General features: G+C 58.4%; 1 protein-coding gene across 1 annotated transcript; it reads left to right on the plus strand.

Annotated features, from left to right (window-relative positions):
• Positions 1 to 9,714: 9,714 nt before the first annotated feature.
• Positions 9,715 to 11,058, plus strand: THITE_124386 (uncharacterized protein; the record flags this gene model as incomplete). Its single annotated transcript, XM_003657689.1, has 2 exons — positions 9,715 to 10,396; positions 10,481 to 11,058. 2 exons carry the CDS (start codon positions 9,715 to 9,717, stop codon positions 11,056 to 11,058), a joined length of 1,260 nt encoding a protein of 419 aa, XP_003657737.1.
• Positions 11,059 to 12,973: the final 1,915 nt, after the last annotated feature.

Below are 12,973 nucleotides of genomic sequence, written 5' to 3' on the forward strand. Positions count from 1 at the left end.
GAACTGTGAAGCAACTGGGTAGGCCTCCTGGTGCTCTGGTGGTGCTTCCCCCCCTTTCTCCCCCTCTCTCCAGAATACGCAAGGACACACGCACTGGTGCAGAATAGAGGTGGAAGATCCCTAGGTACGCATCCATTGTGCGGGTCCCACGACTCTAACTCGTGCCAGCACTGGTAGATGGCGTTCGTCAGCACCGGGATGACTCGACGCTGGTCCCGAAGACTCCCCATCAGAAACACAGAGCGCCCATATGGCACGGGATGCCGTTATTCCTTCCATGGCGGATAACTCTCACTGGTGAGCACCGGTGAGCCAGCAAGCATGCATGTCGCTCACCGGCTCCGGCGCCCCCTAGCTTGGTCGAATGCTGTTCCACATACACGACCGTCCTCAATGCCATACTCGGTCCACTGTGTTTCTTGCCGGTGGTTGCACGACGTATGGGCATCAGCGGTTTTAAGACAGGCTTCGTGTTTCTGCAAGGATCGAAGAGCTGTGTTCCGGCTCCTGTCAAGCCGGCTTTCTCGAGAGGTCTCGGGAGAGCAGCGCAGAATGCAGGCCGCATCAACTACTCTCTCTGCGAAGCCCCAATGAGGAGGCGACATGCTGCCGAGTCCTCCCCGGTTGTCGTCAAGCTCAGCCCGTATATACTCCCGATCGGCGCGTCCCGCATGACCGCGTGCGACATGGCAAACCCGAATTCTCACTCTCCCCTTACCCTCATGTCTCGGGAGTGACGGGCAGGCACCGCCCCAGCCACGCGTATACGCGCGGCAAACAGAGTCACCGCCAATGTGGCGCCCAAGCCCCGTGTGATGCCCCCCGAAGGTGGACGTTGTTCGGGAACTCGAACGTACGGCCTTTTGCGGAGCCAGCTCCTGCACCTTTGAGACAGAATTGCCCAATCCGGAGATGCGCGAGAGCGAGTGACGGGCAAAGCAGACCAACAGAACGCCGCAAGCCATCTAGGTACCTACCTAGCTAGGTACGCGCGACATTCGATGAGCGATCTCTTCTCCCGCCGTCCCGCCGACTGCCGGCCGCCACGCTGCAGAGAGGACGCGCGGACTGCCGTGCACTCCGTACAGACATGCCGTAACCACGGGCATGTGCTCGCCCACCCGTTGCGACGTGACTGGGCTCGGTATCCCGCAGTTCTCGTGCCGGCGGCTGTGATAGATAGATCGGACGCCACGCCTCAGTTTGACGACGACGGGAGCGGGATGCTGTCGACAAGAACTTAGCGCAGCCAGCCACTCACGCCGGCGGCTTTCCAGCTCATCATTTCACCGCTGCCCTCCCATAATCGCGGCGTTGCATATTCCCCTGCACGCCGCCGTGTTGCTCCCAGCCCAGCAGGTTTCAGACAGATTCCGCAGCTGACTTGCGGTGGGTTATGTGCAGTTATGGCGGGCGGCGAGAGACACGAGAAACAGACGCACGATATTCATCGGCCAGCCACAGTAAGGCAGCGAACAAGCCAGCAAGCCGTTGATCGGGACATCGCCTTCAGTTGTCCGTCGTCGGGTACCGCTTTCGCTCGGGAGCCGTCTTGGCATGTGGCGCGCCCTGCCTCGGTCCGTTACTCTGGGCTGCCAATGAGCGCTCCGATGTCACAGCCCCTGTCGTCGTTGTCCGGTCCGGGAAGTTCATTCGGTTCCAGATTTCGCAAATCTATGGTATCGGGAACAGACGTCTCGTCTTGCCCCTGGACGGTGTGGCGAGAGCGTCCGTGGAACCGAGCCACGCCGATGTAACCCAAAAGCCTCCCTCGGGGGAGAAAGCGGGCGTTTTCGATGCTGCGAGTACGCGGCGGGAGATGGTTAAGGAACTCGGAATTGGGGGAAAGAAGCCGACTCCGTTCTTCTGCTCTCGCGTCCTTGAATCCAGTTTGATCCCTGTACCGAACAGCGTGAGTTTCGACGATATCTCGTGTGCCACGAACGCAGCCGGATTCGGCCTGATCTTCAATCATGCTGTGTAGCGAATGATCCCTTGAACCTTGCTTGTCAATTGTCAAGCCACCTTTCCAGAAGATATCCCCCCACCACCTTCACCCCTCACGTTTAAACTCCTTGTTTCCAGAAAAGGGTCCTGCGAACGGAGGATGCGAGTGCCGCATCCCGCAAGGCAAGCAAACAATCAAGCAAGCAAACACGGACGAGGCTGGATCCTTCGGGGCCCGCGATTGTGGCTTCTTGCACAATCGCCTTCCTTTGCGCCACCTCCTAGGAACTCCTCAAACCTGTCGTTAACCCGTTCCCACGTGCATGTGATTGTGTGACATCACGGAAGTCCGGTGAGCCTGTGGCTTGGCTGATCCTGATCCTTCTCGAAGCTCGGCAGACGCTGCGGGTGGTTGCTGACGAAGTGCAGCCTGCAGGGAGCCAATGGCCGTCGGTAGGCTGAGCTGAGCAATACCGCGTGGTGAATTGTCTGCTGCCGACTCCCGCTGCCAGACACTGCTCGCAGTTGGGGCAGTCCCAAGAGAAGCGTTGCCTCGTCCTGCGCGCATCCAAGGCCGCCCGGCGGCGACGCGTGCGTGGCAACACGAACCACAATGATTCATCGCTCTCCGCGAGCCTCGTCGGTGTTTGCGTATCTATGCCCGGAAAGCAAGAGGAGGTTGATGCCTTCTTCGGCGGGCGGATGCTTCGCATATGGCGCGGCCTTCCGTCACCCTTGATTTCACGTTTTCTTGTCTCTTACCCGCCGGAAAGGCATCCTCGAGAGTGTCAGTGAACGCGTCAGCATCGGAGCCAGCTCTGTCCAATCGAGCGGCGGCGGCGGGTTGGGCGACGAGTCGCATGGGCTCCGTTAAGCATGGCTTCGGGGTCAACAATGGCGCACCCAGACGGCCATGACGAAAACTTATCGCGCCATGTCATGCCAGGCCTGCTCTTCTCCCGTGCTGTGTATCACGGTGACGTTGGGCGGTTTCGCCGAAATCTAAGAGCAGTCGCTGGATGGGGAGACACCGAGGACAAAGAGCCGTGGCCCCAGCCGGTTCACATACCCATTTTCACAGGCCGACTACCGTCGCATCCATGACCGGAGCTGTGTTCTCGCTCCGGAGCTGCTCTCTCCGAATGGGAGGAAAGAAGGCGACGGAAGCAAGCTTCTCTCGGCCCTGACAGATCTCTCAACTCCAAAATTGCCAAGCCCCGGGCCCGAGGGAAAGTAGACGCATGCAGTGTGACATCGGCTCGGACGGCCGGGGCTTCTCGCAAGAATTACTGCAGTGAGAAGTGGTTTTGTTTCAGGTTTTCATGCAACCGAGCCACCCAGGTCTAGCGCAAGACAAGGGTCCAGTGGGCCGCCGCTGGGCAATGGCCGAGGGGAAAGAGACACGTACATGAGCGCAAAGTCGCTGGCGGCGCCACGGCTATACAGAATATCTGTCGAGCCCTCACCGGGGAATCCATTGCATAAGATATCGTCAGTTAGTGCGCAAGATCGATATGGGCGGTGCCAGCGAACTGCGGCAGGCTGCCGATGCAAGCCCTGAGGACGGTGTCGCTGACCGGCGGTGACTGAGGTCTGCTCCTGCGGCAACGGTGTGAAACTGCTTTCCAGTGGCCATCACGGAGGCCAGAGCATAGCCATGGGCCGAGAACTCGAACTCGCGGTCAGGGATCGTCTGACGAGGACGGGTCAATGTGTGAATCGCTGGAACAAACCACTCGCGACCTCATTGATCAGGCAAACGGCAACCACGGTGGTTGAGGTGATTCTCGAGAGGGGAGAATACACTTTGCGTCGTGCTGGCCTGCGCCAGTCTCGGGGCGTTCCATTTTCATCCCTCGGCTACCTTTTGAGGGTGGCCTGTTTCGCAATTTCTCCGGGCCTGTTTGCTACCGTCACATCATCAAAGACGACATCCATAGCGCAGGCAAAACCGAGAATCGCTACACAACTTTTGAACTGGGTGAGATTTCAACTGCGTGGGTTTGCCAAACGAGCAAAGCCCGGGTGGTTCCTCCTGTTTCCGTTTCAGAGAAGTGGCACCAAAACGTGTCATTGACCCTGGCCAAGCTTTCTCTCAAGCCAATGTGGTCGGCGTTGCTCGGGTGGTTGCGAAATAGCCCGTCGGTCAGCAGTTGCTGGTCGGACGTTGACCGCAAGGTGGGATACTGTGTCTGCACATGGTTCGCCGTGCCACACGCACGCACGAGAACGGGGCAGCATTGAGTGCTCCGACATGCGCTTCTAGTTTACACAGTAGGTAGGAGCAAGTCTCGGGTAGGCTGATATCCAGGGGCTTTCGCTGCAACAAGTCAGCATGCATTCTGCAGCATCTGAGGGGCAATGAACCTCAACCCTGACATTCGGCCGCGGTTGCAGGCAGCTGAGACTCTTTCGTTCCCCTCGACGCTGCCGAGTCTGCGAGGAAGAGCCGGGTGAAACACGCCGGAGCTCATCAATCATTACGTCGAAATTCAGGCATCGAGGTTATCCGCCAGGAGCATACAGCGCCGCCATGATCCTATGACGCGCGCACTGTCGCGAGCTGCAAGAATAGAAAAAGCAAGAGGGCAGTCGTCGCCACAACGAAACGAACACATCCCGTCCTTTCCAAGTCGGACTCGGTGGGGTGGCCATCCCCCGACATTGCTGCTTGGCGAGGCTGCAGGTCTGTCTGGAGGTCTGCAGGGCCGCGGGTCCGCGGGTCCGCCGCGCGCCGCGAGCAAGCCTCCAGCCCAAACAAACGTCGACTTGCAGTCGAGTTAGCGCTCAACGTTACCCAGGAAGGCCTCTGCGTACTTTGAGACGAAGATCATGGGATCGCCCGACATGGCCAAGGTTTCACACACCTCGATGCCGGTCCCATCTGCTCTCTCTGCAGTGCCGCAAGCGAGTCACGCTGGAAACCCTGAAAACGCGGAGAAGAGGAAACAGCAGGCGGTTGAGGGTACCGTCGGCCTGGGAACAAGCACGCTCAGGAACCATGGTCCAGCATCTGTGGGAGCCGAAGTAAGGCTCAACGCAGATCGTGTGTCCTGGTAACACCGCGGCGGGCCCAAGCCAGAAGATGTCGAGATTGATGTTTGTTTGGACCAACCGTGCCCATGGCATTGGAATCGAAGGGAAATCTCCCGGCTCGCATGGCCACAGCCGAAGGCAATCGCGGTGCCGAGTCCATACTGTCAGGAAGGGAAGGTGTATTGTATGTACCTGCTGTGTGCTAACACAGAAGGAGGTTCCAACTGTCCCAGGCAGGCAGGCAGGCAGGCAGGGAAAGCAGGCAGCAACCTGGAACTAAACCAAGATTGGGGGACAAAAAAAAAACCTGCTCAGTTCCTGACAATCCCGGGGAAGAGGTGCCAAGGTGAATTTTCGAGTTTTGATCGCTCCTTGAATGACCCTAAGGACAGGTACCTTGATAATCTGTAGCTGGGTCCGCTCCTGTCTTTGTGGGGCGCCTCGTGGGAAGGCGTCTCCCTCTCTTCGCTCGGTCCCGAGACCTCGAACATTGGTCGCAAGCAAATAAACAAAAGTTTGGGGTGTTCTACATGGTAGAGGCATCAGGTGGGGAAGCTCAGGTGTAAGACACAGAACACTCACGCTAGGACTACACAAGCACGATCGTCGTTGAGCTAAAAACTCTCCCCTCACAGCTTGCAGGAGAAACCGACTTGAGGCGACTGGTGAAGCACGTTGTGTTAGGCATGGCGCTCGGACCACTATATTTGGCCGCCGATGTCAGCCTACTTGGAGCGCTTGATGCCATCCCATTGGCCAATGCACTGCGAGTTGTGGTACTTCCGCGGCTCTCTCCGCACACCCTGTCCCCATGTGCACGGTCGCCCTTCCGAAAATAGGGTAGATTCACGCGCTGGTGACTTGGTTCAATTGCAACACACCTCCCGAACTTCAGTTCGTCCCAGGCTGGATCTTAAAGAGGTCCCGCCAAGACTAATTTCGGCCAATTGTCGGCAATGTTTTTACAGCGTCAATACCCTGCTAAGACCGCCAAGGGGGTTTGCACTATCGCCACGGGTTAGCCACGGGTTAGTTCGCCGGGGGTACGGGGGGCGGCGTCAGCCCCCCGCTAGTTAGGGTTCGGGTTAATGGTTAGGATTCGGGTTAAGGTTAGGGTACGGGTTAACTTCGTTTTCTTTTTTTTCGATTTGGTTGAGGTTTCGCGAAGTTGTTGCTACGAGTCTTTGCAATTCTTCGTTGTTGATGTTGCTCGAAGTCGTGGCGACCCCGCTCACCCCGTGGCGATTTGTAAATACTTGTAAGCGGTAGGTTCCGAAATTAGTCTTGGCGGGACCTCTTTAAGGATAACCCGTCCCAGACTTTTTTTGCTGCCTTAAGTCGCCGTGCTATAGCCAAATGCCGGCGTCTCCCGCCAGGCACCGACGACCCGGCCATTTGCACGAATTCCACGCACTGTGATCTGTGTGGGCCGCTCCTGCCTTACCCTGAAGTGGTGTTGCTCATGGCAGAGTCCCGAAAACATGGCGACGTCTCCTGCAAAATTGCTCCTGCCGCCAGCTTCAAAGTCCTGCTCACCGCTAGAGGTTGCGGGTAAGGACAGGGAAGGGGTTACCTGACCGCGGTCGAATTTCGTACATTTTATTCCATTCGACTCTCCTGCCGTCGTTGCCATCCACACAATCTCGGAGCTCATTCCCCCCACCTCCCACCTCTGCGCTCTGCCGCCTTCGGTTGCCGCCCCGCCGGATCTGTCCATCCATGCCATCCCACCCAGTGCCGCCATACTGCGCACACCTTTGTGTACAGCGGCAAGAAACGCGGTTCCGGCAGAAGCCATCCTCCCTTGGGGCCTAGTTTCCGCCGATGTCGTACTGTTGATGCATGAGCACATGCGCATGCGGCTACACGCGTGAGATCGGCCGTGCTCCCCCATTTGCCCCCTGTTCTGGCCGTCGCTGGCACCACCAACCTTCAGCTTAGCAGCTATTCTGAGAAGTCAGGCCCGCTCTCGTCCAGTCTGATGCATTATACGCGCCGTCAAAGCGTGCTACGCTCCAGATGCATCGCCAATGGCCATTGCAACCGGGAACTGTGTCGTTGCCGAGCCAGTGCAAGACGGGAAGCCTTGTCCAGTCTCAAGGGCATGAAGAGGTCCTGGCCCACCGGCGCAATGCGAACGAAGCGAGTACACATTCCGCGCCATGCGCGCCACCGGTATCTTCCAAAACGGCTGCAATCATGGTCTCGACTACGATATTGCAGGCAGGCAAAAGGGACGAATAACCTTGTCAAAAAGTCCAGAGGCCTTTCCAAGTGTCTGAAAGTATTGTGACAGTCGTGTAGAGCAGATGTTCTCTCTACGAAGAACAATGCAAACTGGGGAGGATCTTGAAGCAAGAAGAGCATCTTCTCATCTCTGAAATAGCACCCAGCGCGCTATGGGGGGTACCTAAGGGAGGTATGTTTGCATCTTCCATGACGCCGGCTGGGCGGCATTTGGGATTACAGCACAGCTACCAGGTAGGTGTTCCGGCACGCTTGGGTTCCAACTGACTGGTGCAGATGTATCACCAACGCCACATGTCCTCGTTCGCAACCCTCCCTGGCACTTCAATTTGGGCTGGTCCCTTGAATCAATAACCGTTATAACCGTTGCTCCGTTGCTTCGATCGACGGGGGTTACACCAACTGCCCCACGATAATGCGCGCCTCGCTCGCCCGCAGCTGCACCTGAACCCAAACGGCTGTGCCTTCCTGACGAAGACTCGAGATGCGCTCTCGTCAACATACTTGGCAGATAGTTAAGGAACATTGAGCTTGCGGCCGGCCATCCTGCAGTTGGATCGGGTCTCAATGTGGCCTCGGGGGAGGAGGCGGGGTCCTGCACTCCCCTTCTCCGCTGGAATCATTAACGTTATTCCCACCCCTCTGCCTCGGACGCTGATTCGCCCTTCCGTCTTCGTCATCACGACGGCTGGTGCGGATCTGTCCTGCATCTCCCAAAGCAACCCCCTGGTCCGCGCCCCATGCTGCTCACGGGCCAAGGTCCGCTCCCTGGGACGAGCAGCGGCCCACCAGGGTCCGGAACGGCGTGCTAAAAACAGCTGGCTCAACAAGCCGCTAGCCATCTGCACCTCTCCCATCTGAGCAAAAGCGCCAGCCAGCCAGTCCTAGCGTAACAAGTCCTGTCATTTCTGGAATCCGGTGGTGTGGGCGAGGCAGGCATTCCACCAACAAGCGCAGCGCAGTCTCCCAGGGGCGACGGGGCATGATCAGGAACGACTAACTACACAATGACAAGACCGCATTTGGCGCGTCCCCCCACCCACTTGCCTGCTCTTTGCTCCCGGATTCCTGGTAGTGTATGATCTTGGCAGACACCGCCGGGTCTATGCATCAGGACGTCCTGCTGGTCAATGCTCCTCCCGACCGGGCTGCTTCCCGCGGTCGTTCTCCTCATTGATCGACTATCCCTGAGGCCATCCCTGGGCGGTCTGTTTACTCCCCCCGGCTTGCGCTTCTCAAGTCTCCGGGGACTCTCTCCGGCTGCTCGTTGTCCCCAGACCCTTGCGCCAATCCGTCCTGATACGCGCTGCTCCTAAATGAAATATACTAGCTCAGGGTACGGAGTACCTCTGGAGCCGTTTCGCTCCACATTGTTTCCGCTCGCTTGCTTGCCTAAACGGTAAACCATCAAACTGGCCTACAAATTGGGACTCTTCCCTTCCGTCAGCCCTGCTTGTCTCGACTCGTCCCATTCCCGGCGCGGTCCTGCCTCTTCCTATCTCCTCTTGTGGCAAGCATGAAGCTTGCACCGCCCTCTGAACTGCCGCAGCTTCCCTACGACAACGCGCAGTACACACCAGCACGGCGGGAGAGAAGGGGAGAATCGAGACGGGGCAGAGAGGCACGGAGCCAGGGTCATCCTGTTCGCCTCTCCCGCTTGTCCCTACCTTAGCTCCACCTCGAGGGTAGTGTAGTGTACTGCACTGCACCGTACACAGTAGCTAGCTGCTTCTCTACCCTGGCTGCTTCTTCTGGTCGTCCCCGCCTTTTTTTCTGCTTTGTTAGCGAGTACCTTATATTTCTATGCGGCACCAATAGCCAAATCAGGGTGTGCTCTGTCATAGTACTTCGACGTTTTCACCACCACACGCCCCCGCCCGTTACCGGCTCTGCTACCTACCATTAAATTTACTCGGCTGGCCGCCACATCCAGCTTTGTCTGTTCAAAAGGTTATTTCCACCTCACCTTTCTCTCCCTCCGCCGCTAGCCTCTCCACAACCCCCCCCCGCCTCTCCCCTGGGCCACTGCCCACTTCCTGTTGTCTCTTAAACATCCCTACCTCCCTCCCACTGCTCCTCTTCCTATTCTTCTGTTCTCTCTCTCCTCGGCCTGTTTTGCTCACTTATATGAGGATGCTTACCATCAACAAGCCAGTGCAGTACGGCGACAAGGCCGTCCATGACCTGCCCACCCCGCCGAGCACATCCCGCACTTCCCCCCCCTTGACACATCTGGAACTGGGTCAGAGGCCGCCGCTCAGCGCTCCCGGAGGCAGCGGCAGTCCGTCCGACCAGCTCATGTCGGCGCCTCACCGTGGCTTGCCTCCACCGGCGGCCCTGCCTCCAGTCCCAGCGCCCCCGGGATCCGGACCTTCGCAGCCCCCGCCCAGCCTGTCGATAGGCCAGTCTGTTCCTCCACCCCCGCACCTGCAGGGCCAAACGCTGGGTCAGCTTCCTCCGGCCCCGCCATGGCACGAGGAATCAATGAGAGCTTGGCTCGTTGCCAAGGCGGAAGAAGACAAGAGGAGGCAAGAGGAGGAAAGGACGCGGCAAGAGAGCTACCGGCTGGAGCAGAGGAAGACGGAGCACGAGATTTTGAGGACGTCACTGCAGGGCGGGATACCGCCACCGCTGGTCCCCGTCGTCTTCGCCGGACTGGGTGGCGGCGCGTTGTCGCCAGCGGCTTTGGAGTGGGCGCAGCAGTTCATGATGCCCCAATCCCCGCAACCGCACCCGCCCGCGCTGATGCCGTCGGGAGCCGCCTCGTCGGAGCAGCAGAGGCGAGATTCGCATGCTCAGTCGTTCGGACAGTACCCACTCTCGGTGGGGGTTCCATCCACACCAGGATCAGCGCAGGGGCCGCCCGCTGCGTATATGTCGGGCTACCCGGGTTCCCCGACGAGGCCGAGAGGCCAGAGCATGCCAGGGGCGATGGCGGGACGGTCGCATCCTGGGAGTGGTTCAAACTTGCCCAACCTGAACATCAACGTTCAGGGCGGGCCAGGCGGCACTTCAGGGGTGGTCGGTCACCAGCCGGGGATGGCCCAGCCGCAGCAGCAACAACAAGAGCAACAAGCGTCGCCGTCCATCTACTTCCACCATTGGCAACCGCCAACGACGCAGGCTGGAGGACGCGGCGGCACCGACCAACCCGCCACGCCCTCAGGTTCGTCTAAAAAGACCACATCGCGCGCGCGAGAGGCTGTGGCGCGGGGCTAACTGGTTTGTGTTTTTTTATTTCTGCGCGCAGTAGGGGAATCGCCTCGAAAACGCAAGGCACCAGGGCCCCAGCAGCCAGCGCCACCGCCGACGACGACGCTGACAGGCCAACGGCACCGCTCGCCGCCCTTTTCCCACAGTACGGGCTTGTCAAACCCGCCACCGGGCCGCAGGCGAGGACATGCCCGACAGCGGAGCGATCTGGAATCATACCGGGCCGGCGGTCGGGGACGTGGGGACAGCACCGGGCCAGGGAGGGAGATGTCGCCGATGCACACGTCAGGGGCAAGCTCGGCGCGAGATAGCGGCGAGCCGTCCTCCTCGGCTCCGCCCCAGCAGCCGCAGGTCCCACCACCCGCGCCTCCGGCTGCACAGGCTCCGTCGGCCCGGACAGGGGCGCACTCCGTCTCGTCGCTCCTGTCAGACACACCGCAGTCCCCGCGGGCGACAACAACGCGCTTCGCACCACCCGGGACGACACCGGCGGAACCAACGGTCCACCATCAACACCATCACCACCACCACCAACACCAACACCACCAGCAACAACCGCAGGAGCAATATGGCAAAACCGTGCGAAGAAGCTCACCGCTTTCGTCGGAAGAATAACGGCAAAACGGGTGGTGGTGGTAGTGGTGCAGGAAGTCAGGGGTCGGCAGCCACGCGGCCGGGAGATAACGTGAACGACTGAACCTTAATTTCAGCGATGTTTCAGCCCCGGACCAAAAAACCCGTTGCAACTTGGGTACCGGTTCCCCAGCCGTTTCCTTTTGCGGCAACTTGCACGAGCGGACCCCAACAAAGTGAACCGTTGCCCAGGGGGGTGGTGGTGGTGGCCTGGGCGGCGGCGGGAGCAAGGGGGTCGGTCAGGTTGGTCCCAGCCAAGGGAGGAAAAAGGAAGTCCATATCCTGGAAAGGGGAACAGAATCACCATGTCTCCCGACGAAGCGGACGCGTCGCTCTCACTCCCCCCCGATGCAGCCCGCTACTTAGCAGGGGACGAGATCGTCTCACGCAAGAATAAGAATTGGCGTGCGTCCTGAGACTCGAGAGCCCGTCACATACGACGCGCGGCGGCGCCAGGGAGCCACCTCCCAATCTGGCACACCACTGCCAAGGCGTGGAATCCAGGGGAAAATCGATTTGGGGACTCTTTTTGGTTCGTTTCTTGGTTTTTTCTCTTCTTTTCCCCGTTCTGGACATGTTTTGTCCATGTATATTTCACGTGTATTTCAACAGCTCGCCATGTTTTTGTACTATCACGGGTATATGTTTGTTCATACTGCTTTCAGGGGGTCTCAGGGGAAACGAGGATGGGGCGGACGGCAGGCTCGGATATAACCAGGGTTGGTTGAGACATCACTATGTACATGTATAGGGTTGCTTATCGCATCAAAAGGAGTATGAAAATTGAAGAGGGTGGACGAAGTGTACATATCGAACCAAGCGGTTTTCGGGCACTGTTTTTTGCTTTTCCCTCCTTTTCTTGTTTGTTGGTCAACGCGAACCACCGTCGCACATGGAATTGTCACTCGGTTTGGGTTGACAAAGTGGGGGGTTGGTCCCAAGCATCAGTTTGACTTGATTGAGGCAGGGCTTCCCGAACCGTCAGGACTGGGCCGGGAAAAGCACGGACGTTGCGGCAGCGTCTTGTTGCACCACACTACACTACACTTAGTTAGCTTCAGTCTTAGCGGTTTATACTACGGTAATGCCCCGCAATGGGAAGAAAGCGCGTGGCTGCTCGATTCGGGCAAGATCACCGCTGAGCTGGAACGTCCTGAAATGGAAAGAAGTGTCACAATCACGCGTGAAAAAAAGTAACAAGGCGGCGGGTCTCGGAGACGCGGCCTCCTGTTGACGGAAGTGTTGAGCTCCCAGCTATGGAAGGAAGGAGTGAGCCGATTCCAACGGAGAGGTGTCAGTATCGGAACTTCGCTCAATCCAGACTCGGCCGAGGGCCCACCAGAGCCTCCTGCAATTCAAGGACCCCGCTTCGAGCGTAGTGTAGCACCTCAGAAGGCGGGATATTCCATGATGTGATTGCCTTTTCATCACATAAAAAAAGGGTGATAGTGAAGATCAAGGATCGAAACAAGCGGCCAGCTCGAAGTACTCCATCCTCTTCAAACAGGCCAATGCCTCCCACCCCCATGTTCGGGTTAGCAGACGTACACAAGCAAGAACCGGGCATAAAGAACTGTCGAGCGTCTGCAAAGGTACTAAACTAGTGTAAGTTGGTGTATTGACAAGCGCTTGTCAGCCGCCGCAGCGTGTGATGGGCAGATCGATCCGTTACCGAGAAGGGTAATTGATGGACTTACCACGGCCACCCGGAGCGAAAGGCTAGCCCAGGAGGCACAATGCCCCGGCTCTCTCCTTGGGGGTTATGGCTAAAGAGGTCCCGCCAAGACTAATTTCGGAGACTGCCGCTTACAAGTATTTACAATCGCCACGGGGTGAGCGGGGCCGCAACGACTTCGAGCAACATCAACAACGAGCAATCGCAAAGACTCGTCGCAAC

Source organism: Thermothielavioides terrestris, chromosome 6 (genome assembly GCF_000226115.1).
Source record: "Thermothielavioides terrestris NRRL 8126 chromosome 6, complete sequence".
In the NCBI taxonomy this organism is placed as follows: Eukaryota; Fungi; Ascomycota; class Sordariomycetes; order Sordariales; family Chaetomiaceae; genus Thermothielavioides; species Thermothielavioides terrestris.